At 37.7% G+C, this 26,633-nt stretch overlaps 1 protein-coding gene and 1 long non-coding RNA gene across 3 annotated transcripts; both read right to left on the bottom strand.

Moving 5' to 3' along the window:
* Window positions 1–1,983: 1,983 nt before the first annotated feature.
* Window positions 1,984–22,117, bottom strand: LOC120422502 (probable phospholipid-transporting ATPase IIA). 2 transcript variants are annotated; one of them, XM_039585960.2, is made up of 6 exons: window positions 21,572–22,117; window positions 11,199–11,859; window positions 8,876–11,135; window positions 8,683–8,812; window positions 8,541–8,614; window positions 1,984–2,785 (listed from the first exon to the last, which is right to left on the bottom strand). In XM_039585960.2, the coding sequence occupies exons 1-6, from the start codon at window positions 21,748–21,750 to the stop codon at window positions 2,652–2,654; spliced, it is 3,438 nt and encodes a 1,145-aa protein (XP_039441894.1). In that variant the 5' UTR covers window positions 21,751–22,117; the 3' UTR covers window positions 1,984–2,651. The 2 variants fall into 2 exon arrangements, with proteins under 2 accessions (XP_039441894.1, XP_039441902.1); XM_039585968.2 differs by lacking the exon at window positions 21,572–22,117 and adding an exon at window positions 17,166–17,443.
* Window positions 22,118–25,533: 3,416 nt separating this feature from the next.
* Window positions 25,534–26,442, bottom strand: LOC120422381 (uncharacterized). Its single transcript, XR_005606122.1, has 2 exons — window positions 26,279–26,442; window positions 25,534–25,911 (listed from the first exon to the last, which is right to left on the bottom strand). It is a non-coding gene; the product is annotated as an uncharacterized LOC120422381 (long non-coding RNA).
* Window positions 26,443–26,633: the final 191 nt, after the last annotated feature.

Below are 26,633 nucleotides of genomic sequence, written 5' to 3'. Positions count from 1 at the left end.
AAATAAAACCAACATTAAGAAAGGTTTTGGTGTTTATGTTACAGACATAACCCGAATGATAACATAAACATTGTAAGATAATAAAAAAAATCAATCACTTTGGTTGACCATATTGCTTTCATGGTTCATTAAATGTCTTCCCGTCTGTACATCCCTGAGGGCACCGACCAACGAGGTTGTTACCAATTCTGTCGAAATAGGATTTTCTGTATGAGCAATTACAGCTCAAATCAGGAATTTTTCTTGTACTTTAGTACCCGACCCTCTCCGATTTCAATGAAACTTTGTAGACATGTTATCCTAGGCCTATATAAGCCATTTATGTGTATATGGAGCCAATAGTACTCGAAAATAACAATTGAGAAGGACGTAAGGAATCTTAATATTTTTGTATTTTGCAATTTAAAAATTACTGTATCTCGAAGCCATTGCATCATATCAAAAAGTGGTCAAAGACAAACTTGTAGGAAATTGGACGGGCTTTCTGAAAAAATACACTGAAACAAAAATACTCGCTAATTCTATGAGATTTGTCAATTTTTAAGCTTAAAACTTAAATTTTAAGGTGATGTCACGATTTTTTCTGCTCAAAATTTTTGAGGAAATGGAAATAGATGTTACAAAAAGACTCACGAAAAATGCAGGATGGAGTATGCCTCTCCTAAAAAAATACAAAAATCATTTACTAAAACTGTTTTTTTTAAGTGGTCCAAACGTCATTTTTTTCAAAAACCGATGGTGGGAATCGATTTCCCAAACAAATTGACATCCATATTGACCATTGTCCTATGTCCAATCCTTGTGACCCTCTGAGAATTTTGGCTCGAGCCTCGACTCGATTCAGGCTCGATCTCGAGCCCTTGTGAAGCCGTTGTATCTTCACAAGGATTGGACATAAGACAATGGTCAAAATGGATGTCAATTTGTTTGGGAAATCGATTCCCACCATCGGTTTTTGAAAAAAATGACGGTTGGACCACTATTCAAAAAAACAGTTTCAGTAAATGATTTTTGTATTTGTTTAGGAGAGGCATACCATCCTGCATTTTTCGTGAGTCTTTTTGTAACATCTAAGGCTACTCCTCAAAAATTTTGAGCGAGAAAAAATCGTAACATCACCTTAAAATTTAAGTTTTAAACTTAAAAATTGATAAATCTCATAGAAGTAGCGTGTATTTTTGTTTCAGTGTATTTTTTTCAGAAAGCCCGTCCAATTTCCTATAAGTTTGTCTTTGACAACTTTTTGATACGATCAACGGCTTCGAGATACAGTAATTTTTAAATTGTAAAATACAAAAATATTTAAATACCTTACGTCCTTCTCAAATGTTATTTTCGAGTACTATTGGCTCCATATACACAAAAATGGCTTGTATAGGCCTAGGATAACATGTCTACAAAGTTTCATTGAAATCGGAGAGGGTCGGGTACAAAAGTACCAGAAATATTCCCGATTTGAGCTGGAATTGCTCGTATGTATGATACCGATAATGACCGAATTTGTATGATTCGAAGATTAATTTAACCTCTTAATAAAAGATAATAAAAATCTTATTATCTTGAAGTTTGTATGGATTTTCGGATCAATAACAAAGCAGTATTTAGTAAATTCAAGTTTTGTTTTAATATTATTTTCCATTTAATAGTCATCATAGAGTCTCTTCTCTGTCATGCATAAGTTCGTCATTGTCTCCTCTCGATTTACATTCTCTTTGAACCTATGCCCTATGATCTCCCTCTCTCGATTAGTTTAGACACGCCTCAGCCCCTCTCGCTCGTTTACCATCGCTTTTCGAATAAATAATTGTGTCGATTTCAGCTACCAACCGTATAAAACACAAATTTAACGACTCATACTCTTTTTTTTTTTTGCTTGACGACGCGAACAGCTATTTTTGTTACTGAATTGTTAATTGTGGTGTGGTTTGTTGCTTGTTAAATCTTTCTCTCCTGATTGCATGTACGACACAATGTGCTGATGTTTTTGTTTTTTAATTGCCACGATTTTTGAAGAAAAAAATAAAGTATTTAACATAAGCTGACGTAACGAGAACTAAAATTATATATCACGAACATTGATCCTTAAAATCACAAGACAACGGCAGACCTGTTAACTGTTCAAATGTTGCTTTTCGTCTCTTTCTCTGTTTTTTTTTTTTTTGTAATAAGGCTTACCATTAATGGAAGAAAAATAGAGGGAGTGGGTTGTGTTTTAAACGTGTACAGAAATATATTGTTGTGCTAAATAAAATTAAACTGTGCGACTGTGTAAAGCAAAACGATAAATAATACTTTGGTGATGATGTAAAAGTGCGTCGAATATAAATCATAGATCCTTTCGTGTTTTGTCTTTTTTAGGAAAATTTAACTAATATATTAAACAGTAAATTAAATAGTAAATAGAAACAGAACTTTCAGCCAAATATAAGTTTAAATTGTGAGTAACGATAAAGGTAAAGCAATAACACTCATTTCAGTTCAGATGTCTCGTAAACCACGTTTTAGCCTTGTTTTATTAGTAGTGTTTTTTTGTTGTTGTTTCTTTGTGAGGGTCGAAAAACTTGCGACGAAAGTTTAAGATTACTTTTTTCGAATTTTCTTTGTGTTGTTTAGTGTACGTGTATCTCTCTTGCTGCTGCGATGCCGTTACCTTAGGAAAGCTTCGAGTACGACGGCGGGGAAAACTTTTTGCGCAGGAATTTCAAAATGTACAGCGGCAAACAGGACACGAGCGTAATCACCAGGACCTTCCACAGGAACTCCCACGACCAGATGAACTCCCAGTCTGTTGAAGGGGGGGATTTTGTTTAATATTTAGTTTTAAGCCAGATTTATTTAAAAAAATATGTTCGATATATGTAGTATGAAAATATTTCAGTTACAAAAATGATTTTCTATTCAAAATACAATATTATGTATTTCTAATAAACTGGCGAGTTGAAATTTTTTAAAAGAAAACTTGGCCTTTATTTATTCTAATTATTAAGTTAGGGGTTGTCCATAAACGGCGATATTTTACTCTCATTGTTATTGTCCCCCAGGAGCTGGACTGGGCACGCTAGTGAACTCTTCTTTCCAGCTTTTATTGAAAAAATATATTTACAAAACAACTATGTTTTATAAGAACAAAACAGTTTTTAGTATGGTGTCCAATAGGGTGTAATATCTAAATCGATTTTCCAGCACAGCAATTTTTCAGTGCCTATTGGGGTCCTAAACAACTCCCCAAAGTTTGGGAACGATTGGTTAAGTCCTCACTTTGGCAAAGCGATTCAATTTTCCATATAAATTTGTATGGGAAAACCAATGTTTTTGGATTTTGATATTTATAAAATCCACGTTTCACGCTGTACTTAAACCGGATTCATATTCGGATGCTCTGGAAGGTGCTCTACAACTTTCCCGAAGAGAGTATGGTGCTAGCTTGTCCCTGAAAGAAGATACAGCGTCCTCAAAACTCGTCTAAAACGTGATTTTCGAGCAAAAACACGATTTAGACGGGTTTTGAACACGCTGTATCTTTTTTTTAGGAGCAAGTTAACACCATACTCTCTTCGGGAAAAATAAATATCAAAATCCACATTGGTTTTCCCATACAAATTTATATGGAAAATTGAATCGTTTTGCGCAAAGTGAGGACTTAACCAATCGTTCCCATACTTTGGGGAGTTGTTAAGGACCCCAAAAGCAACTGAAAAAATGCTGTGCTCGCTAAATTTGGACAACTTTATTTTTTCCATACAACCATATTACACCCTAGTGTCCAACTTTCCCGAGCTTTGAATTTTCTGGGAAACGAGAAAAATATTTTTCAAATCCCGAGTAATCCCGTAACATTTTCTAAATGGTCCTAAAAAAATGTTCAAAATAATTCTTAAGATTTTAAAGCTTGAAATCAAAAAAATGATTGATTAACATTAACTGATAGATAAAAGCATTAAAAATTTATGTAATTTGTAGTGCTCCGGATTTTAAATCAATCACAATTCTTTACCCAATGTCATTCAGATTATTTTATTTCCTTTTTTTTTTTTTCAAGTGAGGCCGTTGCAAATATTTTTCAAGGTTTATGTCGCCCCCCTTTCAAAGTCGGCCTGAATAATCAGGGGGCAATTTTTTTTTTCGAAAACTTAAAAATTTTAAAGAAAATTAAAGTTCAATCAACTGAAAACCAGTTAAAATGTGTTAGCATGTTTGAACTCCTTTGAAAACATTTTAAATTTTCATGAAATAGGGGCAGGGGGGCAGAATGGCCCGGCTAAGTAAAATGTACCGAAAATCTTACAAAAACTTACAAATTTATGAATCCAGTGTAGTAAGCTTATGCTTTGGGATGTTTCCTTCAATGTTGTATACTGCCGTTCTACGCATAATTGTCCCATGTTCGAAAAAGTGCAACTGAGAAAAACGCGATTGAAATTTTTCGATCGATTTCTGTGTTTCTACGCATAATTGTCCCGTGGGTTCCTATTCGCCCTATGTGTCCCTAATCGCCCCAGTTAGCAGTGTATCACTCTTTTTTGTGATCCTCTTGCTAAACAACAGGTAAACACGACATAATGCTTCATAAAACTATTGATTCCGTATGAGAAAATACTTGGTGGGACAATTATGCGTAGAAGTACAACGATGGGACAAACAGACTTGATGTTGTTTTCAGTGAGTTTCCGAACAAAGTACCAGATTTTATGTGTTTTTCTAAAAGTATACGACAAACTAATCATAAAAATGGTAAAAAGTCAAAATCGACAAAAAAATGACATGGGACAATTATGCGTAGAACGGCAGTATACTGGTTGATGAAAATTTTCAGCAAAAAAACTATTTTTGATGCACTTAAAAAAAAGTGTTTTTTCGACTTCTTTTCCAGGGTGCGGGGCAGAATGGACCACCCTGCGGGGCAGAATGGACCACCTTAGAAAACAAGCCATTTCGTCTAATACAACGTCGAAAGGTGATAAGAAATGACTTAAGTAACCTTTCCAACATAGTTTCCATGAAGTTTGATAACTTTTCGCAATTCGCAATTCGCAATTTTCAGTGTAAGAACGGGCCTTGACCGATCTTATGCACCAGGTTCCCGACGAACACGCACTGCCCTTACACCTACATCTCACCCTTGCTCTGAGTCAGTACGAGCAGCACGCTAGAACACGCTTTGAGTGTTCGTGCCAGGCATGCACACCTTCTTTTCCGGTTACGCATTTTAACTCGGCCGGGGGTGGTACATTACGTAGGGTTTGATGTAAGTATAAGCGCCTAACCATTTAAAGTGTGCCTATCAATTTTCATTAAAGCAAGAACTGTTATATTTTTAGTTTGAATTCAAAAACTATTTGTTATTTTACTGTATTATTGTTTTCTCCTGAAATCTTACCTATTGTTGAGTCGTGTTAATCTGTTGCTATTTCTTTTGTCGCGGTGTTTTGTTACAATATTTTGGTCCTAAGCATTTTAGAAAAGTTTTTCAAAAGTACAATAGTAATATTTGTGTTAATCCTTTAATCATTCCATAAATTGAGTAAGGGCTCGAACCTTACTTGTTTGAAAAAAGGGTGAAGATTGAAAACAATAGACAGTAAAAGAGAATATATTTTATAAAAAATCAAGAATCAATAGTAAGAGAATGATGAGCGTATTTTAAAGAATAAAAATGAGAAGCTGGATGTATTAGATGTAAAATAAGACAATAGTTAATAAATAAAGATACAAAACAAGCTTAGATTATAGTAATGATAATTTATAGGACAAATAAAGAATTGTTCAAATAAATAAATTCGCAATAAAATCAAAAAAGATTAGGCAAATGATAAATAGACCTGATATTACTAGTACATTAAGGAAAAGTATATTTTTAAGGTTACAGCAGTATCAATTGGTAAAAAATAGTGGAAAAGTTTGAGAGATAAGACAATCAAAAGTTAGTAAAATCAAAATCAAATGATGGATATTAAATTGAAGAATCAGTAAAGAATTGAGAATCAGTAGAGCAAAATAAAAATAGGAGATAGGTGGTAGCTGAGAATGAAGAGAAGAGAAACCCGTTGTGCGATGTTTCAGGTACATCCACAGCAGTTGACTCAACATACTGCGAATCAAAACAATACCGTCTACAATCACAAATTACTTCCCTTTCCCACACTGTCGCGCCCCTTTCTTTTAGCCGTCTCGACTCTGACCCGCGGTGGTTAAAGGTTTACGATCCGTTTCCACAGGCCACCAGCTAGGTCATCATGAAAACCAAGCCAACGTGGAGGTAAGAAAATAGGACACTCGCAAGGAACCAGAGCTATACTGTTCTGATCAAGATAATTCGGATGATCTAACAGAACTACGGATGTAGTTAGTTACGCTCCTTCCAGGATGTTCCTTACGTGGACGTCAACCGAAGAGCACGCAACAAGGTCAGTGCCATTGCATGCTCTTAGGTATCAATCCTTGGCCTGCATGAAGTTTGATAACTTTTATAAAAATATTCACTTAACAAAACAAACATTTTTGAAAATAGTGTAAATATGTCGAAATAAGACACTATTTTTACAAATAAGCATCAAAACAAGTAAAAAATCAACTAATGTTGCATTAAACGTGATTTGTGAAGCTACCAGGAGTGAAATAATCCATTTAGCTCAAATTTCGTAATTTTTGATTGTTTTTATAAGGCAGGAAAAGAGTGGTCCATTCTGCCCCCAAGTGGATTTTAATTTAACAATTCCACCACCAAGCCTCTAAATGATTTGAAGCTTCCGTTCTTGTTTGATTACCTTCGTAATAGCTTCTGGTAAAAATCCAAACATTGAACAAACTTTTTCAAACAATCCAACATTTCAGAAAGCTAATTTAAAAACAACTTTTGCGTGGTTTTTCAATAAATTTACATTTTTGCGCATAATTTGAAAAATACAATGAATTCAAACGTCGTTTTCGGTATGGTGATGTTATTTGACGTACTTTATAAAACCCTTGCCTTAGAGTTGGTCTAAATCCATTCTAAAGCCCAAAACCAAGGGTGTCCCATTCTGCCCCCATGGTCCATTCTGCCCCCCCTGCTCCTACCAATGTACAGTCCCAACAAACAAAAGTTTGTTTTTTTTTTGTTAAAAAAAATTCCGTCAATATCTCGATATTTTGAAAACTAATGATTGGAAAGCAACTAGACGCGTGAAGAATGCATTTTAAAGCACTTTTTTGATCCAAATGTTGAAGCCTAGGCTTGTATTTTCATTTTTTTATGATTATTATTTGCCCCCCCCCCCTCCCCCCCCCTTGACTTTGGTCAGAGCCGAAGGACATAAACTTCAAAAAATATTTGCAACGGCCTGACTGGAAAAATTAAAAATAAATATTGATAATTTCTAAAAAATAAAACAATATACAAAAGAAACGGAAAGAAAGAAAATAACATCCAGTCAATGTTAAATTTTATACAGTACGAATCAAGAAAAACATTTTTTTTCATTGTTTTATTTTTAATGATCGAGCTTTAGTATGACCCATAAACTACTCCAAAATGATGGTGGCCAAAATGGCGGTGTCAACATATTGAAAAAAAAATGCATTTTTGAAAACCACAATAGGGTCTCAAAACTCTTGTTTAATGTTAAAAGTAAGAAAAAAAAAATCCGATTATCCGAAGTTCGAAAAATTTCGTTTTTTTTTAAATTCCAGGAAATTCTGTCTCGGGAAATCCTGGAATGGACGCACTACACAGCAAAAAATTGTGTAATTTTGGAAGCTGTAAAATTGGAAGGATTCAATATTACCTCTTTTATGATGTAATATTACATCAATTTAGACTGAAAAGTAGCATAACAACGAAAAAGTGGTAAATTTTCACAATTTTAGAGGTAAAATTACACATTTTATCTGACATAAAAGATATACTCATTTCCAGATGTAATATTACCATGATTTTTTTTACTGTGTAGTTTTTATCAATTTGAGTTTTAAACAAAAATGGTTATTTTGTGAAATCCATGTATAATGCGGCGTTTATCTCAACGTTCTCTTGGTATTAAAACAATCACATTTAAAGTATTGGGTTCCTTTCAGTTCCGTTCAAATTTGGCTACTGTGGCTACCGGAAACCTGCCTCGACCGAAACAAAAGTTGTTTTTGAGTCCCAATTTGATCCAATATGGCCGAACATGTTTACCTTCGCATCTTTACAATTCTTTTTAAAAGTCTTTTTTAACTTATTTTGAAACTTTCAACAATTTTAAAGTTTTTTTTCCAAGTTTTGCAGGCCATTGCAACTTAGAAATTCAATCAACCATAATAAGGGAACAGCATCTAATTCCAGCGTGCCTCTAATGTTGGCAGGTCAGAACTTTGACATTCAATTAAAGCTAATTAAAAGCGTTTTCAACTGAAATGGAGTGATAAATAGCTCAATAAGAAGTGAGCAAGCCAGTTTCTATCAAAAGTTTTGCAAAATTAGTTGTTTGAATAGTGAAAATCAACAAATTGGATGGAGTTAGGAGCGAGTGCTTAACCTGCCAAACATACGAGAATTTCCCCTAGATTTAAGCTTGACTTACCAAAGTATTCATGCAACACCGCCAGTGAGATTATGTAGAGCACTAAGCTAAACAGTTCGGCAAGCACCATCAATCTAGAATAGAAGACAAATACATTAAAATTAAAAATTTAAAAGCACATCGAATGTTATATCAAACTCACTTGTGCCATGTTCTGATGGTTAGCGCGACCATAATGAGCTCGGTCAGAATTAGTGCCGAGAAGCTGATCGCCACAATGTGGATGAACTCGTCTTCGAACAGGATTAGCGCGCCGTACATTATGACGCCACCTTAATTGAATGTCAAAACAGGGGTTAGTTTAAAGATTCTTAAGCGAAAGCGATCAACATTACCTTGGTAGATGCTGATTAGCACCCACATGAAGAACGTCTTGTAGCTCAAGCTGCGTCCCTTGGACAGTTCCTTGTACAGCTCGGGGTAGGTGAGCGCAATGTTGGAGCTGATGTCCTGGTCCAGCACGAGCGAAAACACCGGGAACATGGTGTACAGCGTCGCATAGCCGACCATCAGGAATCCCTGGTATAAGGCCACGGAGGAAAGGTAAAACACGGCCGAGAAGACGGCCTGCATCGTTGATATGATCAGACCCCGATGGATGACGAACTGGGAGAGTGCGGCGGATCGTTTGTACGAGCGCCGACCGTGCACGATCAGCAGTTTGGCGATGTGCGAGAACTGCGGTATGCTGAAATCGCCCGCGAGGGAAGCTTGTTTGCCTTCGCGACCCTCGATACCGATACCGGCGTCCGCCTGCTGGATCATGCTGACGTCGTTACCGCCGTCGCCTACGGCGCAGGTTCGCTTTCCGGAGTACTTCTGGATGAGGGACACGACTTGCGCCTTTTGTGTGGGGCTGCACCGGCAGCAGACCACCGCCGGGCAGGCCGTGGCCAGTTCCATGAACTCTGGCTGGTAATACTGCAGACAGATCTCTAAACTCTCGCCGGAAACCACCAGCGCGCAGTCCTGCTTCCGCCGGAACTGGTTCAGCTCCAGATGGGCGTCGGTTCGCGTGAGCACACTCTTCAGCACGTGCACGTTCTGATTCCGGCCCACGAGGTGGGAACTCTTGGCGATGCAAGTCGCCGTCTCCAGCTTGTCGCCCGTCAACATCCAGATCTTGATGCCGGCGTTGCGCAGCAACTCCAACGTTGGCCGCACCCGGTCTTGCAGTCTGTCCTCGACGCCCGTCAAGCAGAGCAGCTCCAACTCGCGCTCCAGACTCTCGATGACGGCGGAAACCTTCGTTCCGCGATCGGTCACGCTGACCTTGGCCGCGTTGAAGCGCGTCTCGAAATCGTTGTACTGATCTTCGGTGAGCACCTTCTTGGCGACGACCAGCGTGCGAAGGCCCTCGCGGGCCATGTTGCCACTTTCCTCCGCCAGCCAGTCGTTGTACTGGACGATGCCGGACATGACCACGTCGGCACCTTTCAGGTAGAACGTGATCTCGCCTGTGTTCAACTCTTTTACGATAATGCCCATGCGTTTGTTTTCACTCGTGAAGGGGAACGTCTGCAGGATTTGATACTTCATGAGGCCTCCATTTAGCGAGTTCAACGAGGTCACGCTGCCCGAGCTTGACGGCGAGTTTAGGTCCGTCTTGGAGTTCACCGACAGGTTCGTGACCGTCGTGTTGATCGAGGCGTTCTCGTTCATCGAGTTCCGTTGGGTTTCTTTCTCCCGGATCTGCAGTGTCATGTGGTTCAAGTCGCGGTTGATCAGTGTCAGCCCAACCGATTCGGTCCACTTGACGAGCGCAATCTCATCCGGGCTTGACGCCTGGTAAGTCTTTTCCGGAAGCTTCGACGGCTCAACGGGTGCCTCAACGGAAATTGATCGCGTCGGGGAGTTCCTCCGATCAGCACCGTTACCATTGATTCCATTACCGTTGTCGTAAGACGGCGTCACGTTGTGACACAAGGCAAGCGCTTTTACCGATTCCCAGATGCGCCACCCTTCGGGCTTCTTCAACCGCGGTTGATACCCGGAAGGCTTCGCCGGCGACGCTTCCCCGTGCACATTTATGCTGTTGTACACCGACTGAATCGCGCTGGAAACCATCGGGAATGTGTCCCGTCCGTAGGCCGCCGTTCCGACGTGAATCTTCTTGAAGATCATCTCGTTTTGAGTCAACGTGCCCGTCTTGTCGGTCAACAGGTACGATATTCGACCCAGTTCCTCTGGAATGGTCGTCGATCGTACCACCGTTCCTTGAATTTCCTCGTCGTTTTGAATCTGCCACGAGTAGAACGCCTTGCCCATGTCCAGGTTAACGCGCAAGCTGATCGGGATGATGTACGAAAATAGCAACACAAACCGGAACATGTACCGATACCACGGCCCGTTGAATCCCTTCAGACACATCATCGCAAAGGACAACCCGATAACGGCACAGAACAGCACCTTCGTCAGCCCGTTGATCTCCAGATCGAGCAGTCCCACCTTGCTGCGCGGCTGCGAGTTGTTCATGACACTTCTTGTTTCCGCCCCGGTGTAGATGACGATTCCAACGGCCGTGCCGGACGCGACCACCGTGTTGGCCCACAGCGTGTTCTCCACGGTCAGACCTTCGTCCTCGGAACCTTCCAACTGAAACGAACAAACCCGTTACAAATCCATCCAATCAATTCCCACACAATACCAAACCCATACCTTCGAATACGTCCCGATGAACGTGTGAATGTCCCGCTGCGGTTTCTCCACATACAGCGACGCCCCAATGCTAAACAGATCGTTATGACTCGCCAACTTCTGCGTCGCCGGCACCGCCAACCTCAGCTTCCAGTCCGTCTCCCCGTCCAACATGTCCGTCCGCACGAAAACCGCCCCACTCTTATCACTGGTCCGCAGCAGAATCAAATCCGCCGGCACCCGCTCATCCTTCTCCACCATCACAATGTCCCCGACCTTCAGCTTCGACGACGAAACCAGCTCCGGCGGTTTATCAACCCCCCCGAACCGCTTATACTTTTGCGAGTTGACTTCGCGATCGCGCTTGTGCCGCCGCAGATCGTCCACCGCCTCGCGACAAATCGTCACGGCCAGCACGAACCCCAGCGGACCCCAGTACGTGTACAGGTAGCCGATCCGGATGTCCGGGATGAACTGGCTGGCGGCCATGATCAGGAAGTACAGATTCAGAAAGAACCGAAACTGCTCAAAAAGGACCAGCGGCAGGAAGGTGAAAAAGTTGTACTTTTGGTTGCGGATCTCGTTCGGGGGGAACTTTTCGGCCGTCGGACGACCGATCAGGATCGTCCGCGGCTTGAGCTCCTTGGAAGCGCACCATTTCCGCCAGGCCCAGCACCAGCAGCTGGAAGAAAGGATAGGGTGATTGTTTAGTATGCTGTTGTTTGAATAACAACGAATCACAATCAATTCTCAAAAGAATCATCTTTTCGGTTAATCTTAGTGATAAGGTCGGCCTGGCCGCTTTTCAAATCAAAGACTTAAGTTTGTGATGCGAATCTTAATTATAATAAAAGAATGCAGACATTTATCGAGCATAGATTCAAAAAAAATCAAACCATCCACATTAACGACCCCCGGGTCTTTTGTAATCTCTATTGCAAGTTTCTGCTCGAACCTAGGAGTCCGAAGGCTTGAATGGGGAGAGCACCCAAACCTCTTTCTACTCCAAGGAACCTTCCACCCCAGTGTTTGAACTGACGACCTTTGGATTGCGAGTCCAACCGCCGCCAGCGATTCCACCGGAGTAGGCTTGGTTTGGTGTGTTGTTTGTACTTATGGCATGGAGACGACTCCTACACCTGGAATGACTTAACGGCCTAACAACCAAGGCCGGGACTGACATTTTACTTTCTCATCCGATGGAAGGTTGGAGCAGATGGGAATCGAACCCAGAATCATCCGCTTACAAAGCGGACAGCGTAACCATTCGGCCACGCACTGCCACTAGATTAGAACATTGTAAAGAAGCCGTCCTAGTAGCAACAAGCGTTACTAACATTTCTTTTTCATTCCCCGAGATCTACCAACTGACATGGTAGGCACCGTTGGTGACCAACAACTGTTAATTAATAGCACAGAGATTCGAGTTTTATTGTTCTAGGCGTTCACAGTTGATACCCAAAACTTGTGACAGGTAGGGGTTGATTTTTTTATGTTAAAGTTTTTCATAGATCACGAATGTGGCTAATTTTCATGCACAAATATCTATAAACGAGTGTAAATAAATGCAACAAGGATTTTTTTTTTCAAAAATAAACCGTTATTGCCTTTTTATAGGATTTATAAAACAATATTGAGTTGTTGAAAACATGAGCAGTTTATTTTAAAATTGTTTTTTTTAAGTGGTCTAAGCGTCAAAATTTCTAAAAACTTATAGTGGGAATCGATTTTTCAGACAATTTTACATTGAAATGAGAAAAAAAACATGCAGAAATTATATTTTTCATGACAAATTCTGGTTTCAGCTCTTGAACAAATGGTAAAGCTTTTTAGTGTTGGTTTTACTCCAAACAACCCAATGTTTTCAAATATTTGAAGCAAGCTTTGAATATATTTTTGCATTTTTTGAGAACAAACATCATTTCAATGATTTTTTTGTTTTATTATGCAACATAATTTAAATTATACGATAAATTAACATCATTCCACAAAAAGTCTTCAATTTTTTCACATTTAACCCTCTAACACCTGTAGTTGCACCAGTGCTCCATAATTCTTTTACTTCAAATTGTATTTTTTTAGTACTAGGTATTCAACCAATTGAATTGAATCTTTTTGCACAAATTCGATTTTCATCTCATTTGATCATGGTAAACAAAAACGCAAAAGAATCTCAATTTTAATTTGGAGGTAAGGAGTTAATATTGTTTTGATGAAATAACATCAATCTGTAAAAAGCTTACCTAATTGTAATAATTTAATAATCATTAAGCAAGATCTATTCCAAGTTGCTTCAAAAATTAATATCATCAGAAATAATTCTGATATCATAATTTCTGATAATATGATTAATTATATATAAACCAAACAATACATTTAATTGAACAAAATCATGTTGAGTTTGTTCATTTATTATTTTTTCAGAGCATTTTCAAAAAAATCTAAAAATTTGGAGCCTAACATTTCAAAAGGGCACATAACTTTTGTAAACAATAGTGTATCCCTTTCACTCAAATGACAGTTTACATAAGGTGTGAAAGGGACACACTCTTGCTTAAAAAAGTTATGTGCCCTAATGAAATGGCAAGCACGATTTAAAAAAATGTATACTTCCGCTTGAATTTCGGGAATTCCCGGGAAATTTACACATTTCCCGGGAAACGGGAAATATTTTTTTCGGGAAATCCCGGGAATTCCCGGGAAATTTACACATTTCCCGGGAAACGGGAAATATTTTTTTTCGGGAAATCCCGGGAATTCCCGGGAAATTTTTTCCCGGAACGGGAAATTGGAATCTCTAAGTTTTGGCCATTTTTGGCCATTTTTATATGACAGACTTGATTTTTCAGTTTCATAAATATTTTTACCGAAAGTTCGTCAAATTTCCTATCAGTTTGACTTTGACCACTTTTCAATTGAGCTCATTTTATTATTTATGTAACGTCAGTGGGTTGTGACATTTGGTCTAGGGGGTGAGATTGGGTCAAAATGAGGTATACGTTTTGGCCAAAAATGACCTCTCGAAAAATCAGCTTTTAAATATTTTTGTTGGAATTGCTCGGAAAGTACCCAAATGTTAGAAAATCTATACTACATAGAAGCATGTCAATACGATTCCCTCGAACAAGAAACACTGTTGGATGACTTGTTTTACCATTTTTTTTTTGTAGTTGAGCATCATTTTTGTTTCATTTTACCCAATTTGGGTCAATTTTTAAACGTAGAGTTCATCAAATTCCACCATATTTTGGGAAAATTTTAGTAAACTATCTAAGAAGAATTCAATGTTGATACATTTTCGATGTTATTTTAATTGTTTTTGTCATTAAAAATAGTAAATTGAAATGATTAGTGCGCTGACCACGGGGACGCGCTGTCTTGTTTTGCATGCTCATTTTCATTTCTTTTGTGTCGCTGTTTGTGTGCTTGAGTGCGTGGTTATTATAATTAAATAATGGCATCATTAGTGCTGAGCGGTCCCGCCCGTGTGGATCAATCGGATCGCGCACTGGACTCACAATCCAGAGGTTGCTGGTTCGAATCCCGCGGCGGGCGCTCTAAAATTCTTTGTGTAAATATGGGTATTCGGCGCCGTCGCTCCGTGCCATACTTTCATACACTTAGGAGCCCAGGGCGGCGAAGTCCTTGTAGATAAAAAGGAAGACACTAGTGGTTGGTACTAGCAATGGTGGCCGACAGCTATAAAGTCAACTTCGTTTTTTTTTTTTAAGTGCTGAGCGAGTTGTGGCGCTATAACCACGGCAAATAGTGTCCTGGGCATTTGTGGAAATTCAATGTCCCATCCTTGAGGGTCCCGGAGCACCAAAACTTCTTAGCATGGTGCTCCCAACGAATAATAACTAAAACCAAAACTCGGAGCGTATGGTGGTGTGTCCCCACGCTTCTTCCTCCCCTGTAGATTCAGAACTGTATTGTGGTTTGAACACACAACCCGTGCTCAAACTCAATTTAATTCAACGAATCATCTCTGCGGTAAACTTTACACAGTAGGCCAAGTTAGAGAAGAAAAGTGTTTGGTTTGGTATTTTTTTTAAATGCTGATTAATTTCATAAAAAGCGAGATCAAAACCCTTCCTTTGAGCAATTTTGGAAAAGAAATTTTAGTCGCATTGAATTTTACCGAAAAATACAATTGTTACGCTTTACTAAACCAACAAATCAATACGAAAACTGAGACAATTCCAAATAACAATAAAAAAATAGGTTCATTTTATTTGAGGTATTTGTCCCCCACCCTTCAAAATTTTCTTTAAAAAAATCAGGCAATAAATAATAATTATTAAAAAAAATTGAAAAAATCTAGAAAGATACTTTATACGTTTTACGGCTGGTACAAATTTTATTTAAAGTTATTGAAATGTTTTCATGTGATTTCACGTCTAAATTATGAAGCAATTCGAAAAAATAGGTTTTCTGATGTTTTGAGCCGATCTTGATAGGGGGAGGGTGTCATAAGCTTTGAAAAATAATTGCAACGGCCTAAAATATCAAATAGTATCAAGTTACAAGTATTAAAGTTTAATTCATTGATTAACTGATGTTAAAAAAATGCTGATTTTTTATTTTTTTCTAATGCGTCGCCAAACAGCACGCGGAAAAAATATCCAAAATTACGAATAAAAAAAAAAATCTGCCCAATTTCATATCTTTCATATTTTTTAAACAATAGAAAAACTCAAAGAAATAATGGTTGAAAATCAAAAAAATATCTAAGAAATGAAAGGAAAATAAATCAAAAAAAAAAAAAACAAAGCAATCCACTTTAACGACCCCCGGGTCTTTTGTGGTCTCTGTTGCAAGTTTCTGCTCATTTCTAGGCGTCCGAAGGTTATGTGTGGTGAGTCACCCAAAACCTCTTATACGCAAATGGACCGACGTTTTACTTCCCCTTCCGATAGAAGGCCAGGAGGATAAGGCGGGAATCGAATCCGCACCCCATAGTAACTTAGGGATCGGCAGCCGAAGCCGCTAACCACCGCGCCACGAGGTCCTTCAGAAAAATAAATCAACAAGGTTTTATTTATCGAATGCTTGAATGAATGCAATATCTTACAGTTATCTTTTTATGGAAAGTCGATTATGTTCTGTTTTTTTAGGAGAGACATACCATTCTGCATTTTTCGTGAGTATTTTAGTAACATTTTAGCTTATTTCCTCAACAATTTAGAACGAAGAAAAATCGTGACATCTCCTTAAAATTTAACTACTAAACTTAAAAATCGAAAAATCTCATAGAAGTGGCGTGTATTTTTCTTTCAGTATTTTTTTTCAGAAAGTCCGCCCAATTCCTCACAAGTTTGTCTTTGATTACAACTTACGCCCTTCTCAAATGCCATTTTCGAGTATAATTGGCTCCATATACACATAAATGGCTTATACAAGCCTAGGATAACATGTCAGCAAAGTTTTATTGAAATCGGAGAGGGTCGGTTTCAAAAGTACCAGAAAAATCTTGATTTAAGCTGGAATTGCCTTAATATCTTTATAAGATCTAAACAAAATTAGATGGTTCCATATTCAATATTTTCGTTGGTTCTATGGGTCTGTATCTTTTGCAAAGCGAATTTAAAGAGTACTCAAGTCCACGTAATTTTTAATCATTCCCGATAGCTGATAACAAACTTCCGGCATCGAAAACCGACGACACTACCAAGAGACAGACAGATACTTCGCGAACAAAACACACAATAGTACTATGTATCGCTCACAGGTGAAAATCGATACAAGATTTTGCCGTGCACTTTATTTTTAGGTCATCGACGTCACTTTTACGCCACAAACTATACCGCAACGCGGTTTGGAACTAAATATTCATAATAATTACTATTCGCAAGTGCAAAAACGGTAATTCCCAGAAACACCAAGTCGTATCGTGGGTGAAAATGAAGTAAGTTCCTGCGCCATCATTGATTCGTCACCATCCTCCTCCTCCAGGTCTCTCTCGTGTGTGTGCCTCGAGTTACGTACCTCAGCCAGAGGCGACTTTTGCGATTTTTCTCAATCAGCGGAACCGTTTCTTTGGTCACGATGGCCGCAGGATTCGACGACGGGGCGGGCTGCGAGGCGTCCTCCATCCCGCGGATTACTTGTAGCTCATGAATTTTGGTGGCTTTTTCTGCGGACGCGGACCGAGCTTCGAGAGACCGACGACGACGGGTTTGTAGAAAGTTTGCCAGAAACTATCGGAGGGGCAGAAAACAGCACTTTTTTCGCGAATAAAGAGAACGAACGACTGACATCAGCCAGCAGCAGTCAGTGACGGTGTGTGATGATGCACCCCTCTTTTCCTCCTCTTCGCTCTCTCACATTCATTGACGTTTCTCTCTGTTGAAGTTTTCAACGCACACAACAACGGTACCGTTTCAGTGGGTTGTTGTGTTTACATGAATGAAGGGAGAAGGCCAGAAACAGCGTTGACACAACCGACACTCAACTCCAGCCGTGGTGAATTGAAGGTGGGTTTACAGTGGATGCGTTAGTTTCATTGATAGATTCAAACCTCAACGTCTGAATTTTGGTTAATTTTGCAATTTTTCAATTTTCTTTCATTTCCAGAGTTTTTTTTTAAAAGGTCCTATAAACATATAAAAGACAATACTTTATAAGACCTTTTCAAAAAAACTCTTGATTTGGAATATTGGATTTTTGTTTAGTTATTTTTAGATGAGCAATTCACTTCGAAATCGGCCGATTTCGACCATTTTTATTTTTTTTTGTATTTTTTTTATTTGCAAAATGACGTCAAAAACGATTTAACGGTGCACATCAACCAGAGCTTTTGCACCAAGATTTTTGTTACAGATATTTTAGTATTTTCAAAACTACGAGAACTATCGAAATATTTTTTTTATTCTTCCCCTAAAGTAGTGTCCATAAAGTAATTTACAACAAAGTTTGATTAGTTTTACAATTCCGTTATTGCAGGATTGGGTCCGTAAGTATGACAATTTTGGAATAAGAAGACAACAACTTCCTTCGTTGCTGTGCACCCTTAAAAATTGCATTTTTAAGTTTAAAAAGCAATCAAACATTTAAATTTTACTGGCTGCCAATCCCAGGGGGACCAAAGAGTAAAAGATAAACATACTCAAGACACTAATATTGGTGCACACAAAATAGAAAAAACAATTTTGCAAAAAAAAACTTATTTTTTCAACTGAAAATCTGTTTTGAATACTATAAAATGATTCAATTAATTGGCTTCTTGTCAAAAGCAGATAAAATAAATATATTTATAGCTCTGTTTTGAAAAAAAAAATGAACCGAATTTTCGGTGTTCACCTTAAGCTTCTTGAAATAAGATATGCGGAATTGTGAATCTTCTGCTTACATCACCCCAAAAAATGTCCAACAAAAATCACAACTTTTGAGACAATTGAGAAGCATGCCGCCGAGTATGATTAAAAAAATGTGTTTTTTAGCAAAAAATAGAAATTTTAGTCGGTTTTTTTAACTTTAGTCTTTAATGTAAAATTAAATATGCAAATTTACAGATTTTTTTTATAAAGAGCACCGTTTTCAAGATAAAGAAATCGAAAGTTTAATATTAAATTAAAAATTTGCTTTTTCTCGATTTTTTTTTAAATAGTGTCCAAATAGATTTTTTTTCGAAAAGTTAAGGAAATTTACAATCAAATTGCCAAATTTAAAGATTAGACCTCGAGGCATCGCTTAGGAAATCTAATTTTTTCCTGTTTTATATTTCTTTGCATGCACTGAAAACCCAACCATGGTAATTGCTACCATATTGTAGGGTTAAATTGAGAACACGCACCAACGTATTTTTGCTGAAAACATTCCGTGCTTGGATTCACTGATTAACGCAGTCAGTTTCACTATGTCGAGAGCGGTATGGTAATTTAACCCTACAATATGGAGAGAATGATAATGATTTCCTAATTGCTGCCATGCAATTTTGTGGAAGCATGGTACATTTTACCATATTTGCGTTTACTTCCACCAAAAAGCCACAGTTAAATTAATAAGCAGCATTTTTAGCAAATGTTCTTTAAAATTACCATGGTCGGGCGTTCAGTGTGGCCATATCCAGGGTGACTACTCAAATCCCATTTTCAAATTCCCGACTTTTCCATAAACTCAAAAAATAGGCATTTCTTATAGAAATAATGATTTCAAATAAAGTTAATATCAACCATCGAAATAATCTAAACAAATAAAAAAATCAAACTATTTACAATTTTCGTTAAAAAAGAAACTCAACAACAAACTCCTAAAAAATACTTTTAAAATGGAAGCACTCATTATTTTGATTCAGGGTAAAAACGTAAACAAATAATGGTCTGTGGAAAATAACTGAATGCTTAAAAATACTTCTAATTTCAATGTTGTTTTTTAAAACTGAAAAATGATAGTTTTTGATTCTTCATTTCAACTTGAAATGGCAAAAAGTTAAAGATAATTGAATATAACATTTTATTTTTAATTTTATTTTATTTAAAATCATAGAACGCTTAAAACATGATTACACGATTTCAACGAATTTAGAAAAATATCTAGAAATTCGTTTATTTTTTTTAGTTCCCTTCTAAATTTTGAAAATATTGATCTGATTTATCCAGTTGTTAGTATTTAACTGTTTTAATTTTTTCAATTGAAAATTTGGTTTGATAAGATTCTATGTTTTACAACATACTTTATGCGCAATGTTTCGAGAGACAAATACTTTAAACAAACGTATTTGCAATCATTTAAATCAAAATTTGTTATTTTTTTTGCTTTTTTAATGTTTTTTCATGTTACAAAACGTAATAAAGTTTTAATTTTTTTTTATTCAGAACGAACAACGATTGGATTTTATTAGATATTTAAGTTTTCCAAAAACTGAAACTTCAAGGTAAACCTTTGGAAAAAAATATTTGAAATGACCACCAAAAAAACCATTGCCAAACTCTAGTTGGAATCTTTTTTCAAATATTCAATCAATATTTAAACAAAATCATAACTTTACTTTAGTCAAAATTAGGTTCTATTTTTCAAGTAGTTTTTGATTAACTTTGTTGTTGTTTCAGTTAAGTTTGTTTGATAAATAGATCTTGTTTGCTGAACAAAAATTAGTAAAAACCTTTTACAAATTAAAAAAAATATATGAAAATCTGTGTTGAATGCATTTAATATTTATTAGGATTTTTTATGTCTTAAATGGCCTTTTTATTCTGAAATAAATTTAAATAATGAAAGGAACCTTGAATTTAAACAAAGTTACTTAAGAAAAATTGATTGAATTCAATTTAAAAACTGTACAAAATATGACAAAATTATTCAAGAGTTAGGAAATAATTTTCGAACAAGTATGCTTGGGAGTCCCGACTTTTTGACAAATAAAAAAAAAACACAAAAATTCCCGACTTTTTTTTGCGGATTTTGATGAATTTCCGACTTTGTCCCGACTTGAGTGGCCACCCTGCATATCTCTGGAACCAAAGGTCGTATCAACAAAGTTTAAGAAAGCAAAATATAGGAAATTTTCTCAGCCAAAAAATAAAAAAATAAGCTTCAAGAATGGGCAAACATGGCCAGTTTTTTTTTTTAATTTCATACTTGCTCCTTTTACTAAAAATACCTTGAAGTGACTAAAACATGAAAACAGTGCACATTTTTTAAATTTCACCGAAGTACTTCTTGATTGCAAAGTTAGTTTTACATTAAAAATAAGAAAAAAAAATTACTTGTTTTTGTTTTTTTAACTCATTTTTTTCAAAATGTAGGACTAGGTCAAATATTTCTAGCCCGTTCTAGAATTTACTGACCAGATGGCAGTTTATCAAAAAATATAAAAGAGATTTTTTCGCAAAATGTAAGTCACGAATTAAATTATTCTTAGGATTAGTAGGAAGTAGTAGAATTCTCTAACACGAAACCAAATTCTTTAAAATGCATTTAAAAATATTAGCTAAGATTTATAGTTTATAAGTGGCGAGATACCATAATAAAAAAAGCTTAATCAGATTAAAGGAAAATTAATTTAAATTAATTTAATGATTTTCCAAAAATAATGAAAATTAAACACAGTTGATTCCTTTATAAAACAGCAAGTGCAAAATGCGAAGAACAGTCAACAGAGGAAAGCAGATAAGACAGCTTTTATTAACACACAAAGGTGGATAAATTGGATATCTTATCAGGCAGATGATTCATCAAATTTTCTCCCTTTTGAAAGCAGTAATCTGGGCTGGCCCTACGCTGCAAGGGTGTTGGCACATAACTAGTTAGACCCACACGCACCGTGCCAAAAAAAACATGTGAAGGCCACACTATTTCCAGGGACCGATTCCGCACCTAATCGATCCACCCAAAAAAAAAGGGGGATGCACACTTTCAAGGACGTTCCAAGGCAAACAAAGCGCTACACTTACCAGAACAAATTTTTCAGAAAGTTCCCCAGCTTGAACGGTTCTTTCCGCCGGTATCGCAAGGAACGTGCACCACCGTACGTGGTTCGCGGGACACCCCGTCCGGACGAGGCAGGTTCGCGTTCGAGAAGTAGCTCTGCTTCTGAGTCACTGATTTCGAAATCGCGCAGTTCCACATTCATCTCCCACCGAGCCAGCCGTCAGAGGGAGGCTAATCTTTATCAGGCCGTGCCAGGGCGGCCCCTTTCTTCCGCGGTTCAATGGCACTGATGTGTTTTTGTTACTTTCTTTCACTCTTGATTGTGTCAGAAATTTTCACTGCAGAGCAATTTGAGACAATTCGACGTTTTTTTTTTCTAAATTAATATTCAAGACACTTTCATTCGTTGTAATTCACCATTTTAAGCAACACTAGTGGCAAATAAACCGCCTAACCGACCAACACACGCGCCGCGCTACTCATCCAGGTTGTTTTCATTGCTTATCAGTGGCGATTTTGGTTCCGGAGCTGATAAAACTTATCACCACGCAATTTCGAGGAAGAATCGACCCCGAACAACGCTACGAATGACCGCGAAGGAATTTGCAACACAAAGCAAAACAAACGAAAATGTCAAAGCAGTGCATGCACTGGGGAAAATGTACCCCGCTCATTTGGATTTGAAACTTATCGTTTGTTTGGTCGATGAGAGCAAGCACAGTGAAATGAGTCGACACCAGCGCCTCGTGTGGGAGATAGCAGAACCCGAGCCTCCCTTAGGCTCTTTTTTTTATTTGCAAAAAATGGCATTTTTGGGCGCCCAAGGGCCTCCTGAGGGCGCTATATCTTTGTCATGAAGACGCAACACAAATCGGCAACTTGGCAAATTTGCAAAATGCAAAGTTTCTCTTGGGCCCTGCTGAGGGCGCCAAATTGTTTAAGGAGGGCGACATTTTTGGTAAAGAACTTGTTAGTCGACGACTAACCTCGACTAACTTACAGCTCAGCCCTGCCCTAGGCAGAACCTCTGTCGCTAAATTTAAAATGTTGACCAAGCTGAAGAACACAATGTCCAAATTTTTTCATACTTTTTCTTGAAATTGGGTTCTAAAATTGCGTTTTGGTTGTTTATTTTACTAAACACAACGATTAGGCTTATTTTTTGAAATTTCATAACTTCATAATTTCATAATTTCGTATTTTTATAATTTTTAAACTTTCGTATTTCTAGTTTTAGAATTAAAGAATTTCAAATTTTCTGTTTTTTTTATATAAGAAATTTTTAATTATTGATAAATAAATTTTATTTATAATTAATAATTGTTGTTAAAAGTTTTTGGATAGGCATTTTTAATCTATTTAGTTTAAACTTTTTGAATATTTACCATCTTTTTATGTTTTCCCTTATTCGCGATTAAAGGCTCCATAATGCCGGCAGATGGCGCAAAGTATCGAAGAATGACGATTCAAATTTTCGCCGTTCGGTTACATAGGAATGCAAACTTAAAATTGAATTTACAGCTCTTAGAACAACTTTTGAGAAAAAATTCAAGTAGTACGAGTGTAAACTTTTTGCCCTCTATAGAGGATCAACATTTTTAGGAAACTTATGCTGGATTCGGATGAGAAAAATTATTTCCAACAATTTGGTGTACAACTTTCCAATATTTGTTTGATTTTTCTATGAGAAAACTGTAAATTTAGAAAGTATAGTAATTTAGACTATTTGGCAAGAAAGTCTGTCAAAAATCAATAAAAATGGTTGAATATACGTTAACGCATCTGTTATCAACTATATAACTCTTTATTTCATTGATCAAAATCAAACCATCCACATTGACGACCCCCGGGTCTTTTGTGGTCTCTATTGCAAGTTTCTGCTCGAACCTAGGAGTCCGAAGGCTTGAATGGGGAGAGCACCCAAACCTTTTTCTACTCCAAGGAACCTTCCACCCCAATGTTTGAACTGACGACCTTTGGATTGCGAGTCCAACCGCCGCCAGCGATTCCACCGGAGTAGGCTTGGTTTGGTGTGTTGTTTGTACTTATGGTATGGAGACGACTCCTACACCTGGAATGACTTAACGGCCTAACAACCAAGGCCGGGACCGAAATTTTACTTCCTCATCCGATGGAAGGTTGGAGCAGATGGGAATCGAACCCAGAATCATCCGCTTACAAAGCGGACAGCGTAACCATTCGGCCACGCACTGCCATTGATATATAGGGCTAATACGCAGCTCCCAAGAAAAGGGGTCAAGAAATGGCTTTACGAACAGCAGAACAAAGAAGAGAGAATGATTTCTTGGGGCTTTTCTTCACTTTTCTTCATTTTTTTCTTGGCCGGTTCCTTCCGAAGTGCGTTTACAGCTATACTAGGAAACTAATTTTTTCGTGTTCTAAAACATGTTTTTTCAAGAAAAAGTTCACAAAAAATTGATTTCAGCTGATTGCACTTAAATTCCCATTAAAATTTTGAAGTTTTTTTGAAAAAATATTGTTTTGCCCCTCGAATAAAGTCGAGCCAAACATTTCATTAGGGCACAAAACCAAAACGTAAACATTTGGGATTATTCCACTATTCCATTCATTAGTACACTCCCTACATGCCCTCCAAGAATCAGATTGATAGCAAACAATTTCCGAAAAAATCAAAAAAACAAAAGGGCACATAACAATGTTCACTCCAAACCAGAAAAAAAGTTCAATTGTGCCCTTTTCTTTTTCGTTAGTTTTTCGTGGTTAAGGAACTTTCTATGTTATAAAGTGAACTTTTCATACATTCTTAACACTAATTCACTTCAAAACAAAGTTTGGTTTAAGTTTCACCAAGGATTTCTGCAGAAAAAAACTTCGTCGAAATACAATATTTAATACGGCCTGCGGCTGCTGTTCAGTACACTTTTGAAGAATTTGTATGTTTCACATGCCTTATCTACACACAAAACTTCACCAATAATCAAAATTTCTACTGAATTCCTCATTATTTCTTACTAAACAAAAGGGCCCGTAAACATCATTCAAAACAACAATCAGGTGACAACGCTTTAGTGCCCTTTCAGCCATAGACTAATAAAAGACTATACAGTGGGATCTGAACCATGACTCAACCTTTTTATGACCCCTCGGCACGGCCGGTTCACTGTCAAAAATGACAGATCAAAATGTCAAGAACTGGCTCCACTGACGATTTTCTGACGTTTCTTTTTTTTTGTTTTGATTGGTGAATCTAAACAAACACACAAATTCGATTTATTTGAGGATGCATTTGCCATCCCAAAAATATCGGAGAACCGGAACGACCGACAGGTTGTTCAGGCTGATCGCCAAAATTTCTAATTTAATTTTAATTTTGCCTTCTATTTCCGTCGATTTCGTAATAAGTCGCCGATTGAACAAATGGCCATTCGGCATCGGTTCCGGGTTGATCAGCAGGTGCTGCATTCGGTCATGTAACATCCCTTGGTACTTCCGATTACCGGTTTCACAAGAAATTAAGCACGCGAGAGCAACGATTGCAAAAGGCTTGTGTGCTTGCCGGAATGAACACGATGGTGGTCGGTTTGAAAGCTTCCGGTTCCGGTACACGGAACCCCGGGGAAAGTCGTAGAATCGAATGTATTTGAACCGATCGGAACCAGGATACGCTGCAGCTTTTCTTAGACGCAATCCCTCCTGATTAGCATGCTGTTCAACTCCACCTTACAGGACATTTCCAACCAAGGTTCCAACTGATATAGCTCTAAGTTGTTTAGTATCAATTAAATTTTCAATCGAAAAGTTCATTCAAACTAAAAAAGATGTCTAGAGTGTTGATTAGATCAATCATCATTTACAATCAAATTCAAAATGAAAAAGACTTGTAACAATATGATTGTATTTTGCTAAGTCACGGTCATCAAAAGACATTTCTGTGGCTAAGGAATTTAAAACCAGGTTCTAACATAACAGCTCGGGAAACGGCATATTTGATTAAACATCGACAAAAAGCTGTAAATTTTATATATTTTCAATTCAAACTTAACCACAAATTTACATCAGTAACATACACACAAATACACCCACACATAAGTCGACGACTTGGCTGCGGTAGCCCTAGGTTGGGCCTTCCCCTCGCGGATGCGGTTCTTCTCGGTGGCAGGGTCTACGTTGGTAGGGAAGCCTTCTTCTTGCACACGTCCTTGAGAAACGGTAACGGCACTCTTCAGCCTGGTCATTTCACGCCTTCCCTCGAGCATTTCTTCTCCGCCAGTTCTTGCTTTTCCTTCAACTTGTTTTGGTGGTAGTGGGCACCGAATGACCCCGCTCCATTTATCTGGGAGGCCGGTGCACGGGCGTGGTCAAGGACATGACAGCGAATTCCCTGGAAAGAGACAAATGATTTCTCGCTTAAGATAGGAAAATCTGGTTAATATGTCGGATTAGTTTTCAAAAGGACGTAAGAGCCATTGGTAAATAAAGCTCTTTTTCATCGGTATTCGACCTACTTACGAAAAACCAATTACGAAAATGCTTGAGATTGTTCATCTACACGTCCTTCAAGTGCCCTGAACTAAACAAAAATGAAATTTTGTTTCAATTTGGAGAAAACCCGGAAATAAAGTCAGAGGTCAAGGTGGCTCTTACGGCTTTTTGAAAACTCATCCGAGATATGTTCAAATCCTCATATCGCAAGAAGAGTTTGAACTACTCAACTGATCTTATGCTATTTAAAAACACATAAATCTTACCATTTTGTTTGAATAATAATCGAAGGAGTTCTGCAACAAAAACAAAAATTCCACCGTCCAGCTGATGCGAAAACAAAAATAAACACGATGCGCGCCTCGATGCGATACGCGCGCAAAACAGCACAAAGCAAAATTGAAAAAGGCAGTGCGGCCAAGGAAATCTGTCATACGGGGGGGTAAGCCGATGCGGTTCAACGTGGTTCACGCGGTTCACAGCATATGAGTCATATTTTTTTGAAAAAAATGTTCGGAGTGTTTAGTCTTTAATTAGTCTATGTTTCAGCTCTCTTCGAAATTGCATTTAGAAAGGGCCCATTATGAACAACAGTTGGAACGTTAAAAGGGCCCAATAGTG

The sequence above is a fragment of the Culex pipiens genome, chromosome 2 (genome assembly GCF_016801865.2).
Source record: "Culex pipiens pallens isolate TS chromosome 2, TS_CPP_V2, whole genome shotgun sequence".
NCBI classification, from domain to species: Eukaryota; Metazoa; Arthropoda; class Insecta; order Diptera; family Culicidae; genus Culex; species Culex pipiens.
This window is presented reverse-complemented; position numbering and strand designations above follow the sequence as displayed.

Coding starts and splice junctions, on each gene's coding strand:
- LOC120422502 (XM_039585960.2), bottom strand. CDS start 21,750: ATGAATGTGGAACTGCGCGATTTCGAAATCAGTGACTCAGAAGCAGAG. Junction 11,860..21,571: donor TTTCTGAAAAATTTGTTCTG/GTAAGTGTAGCG, acceptor CCTTTCTTCCAG/CTGCTGGTGCTGGGCCTGGC. Junction 8,813..8,875: donor GCTAATCAGCATCTACCAAG/GTAATGTTGATC, acceptor CATTCAATTAAG/GTGGCGTCATAATGTACGGC.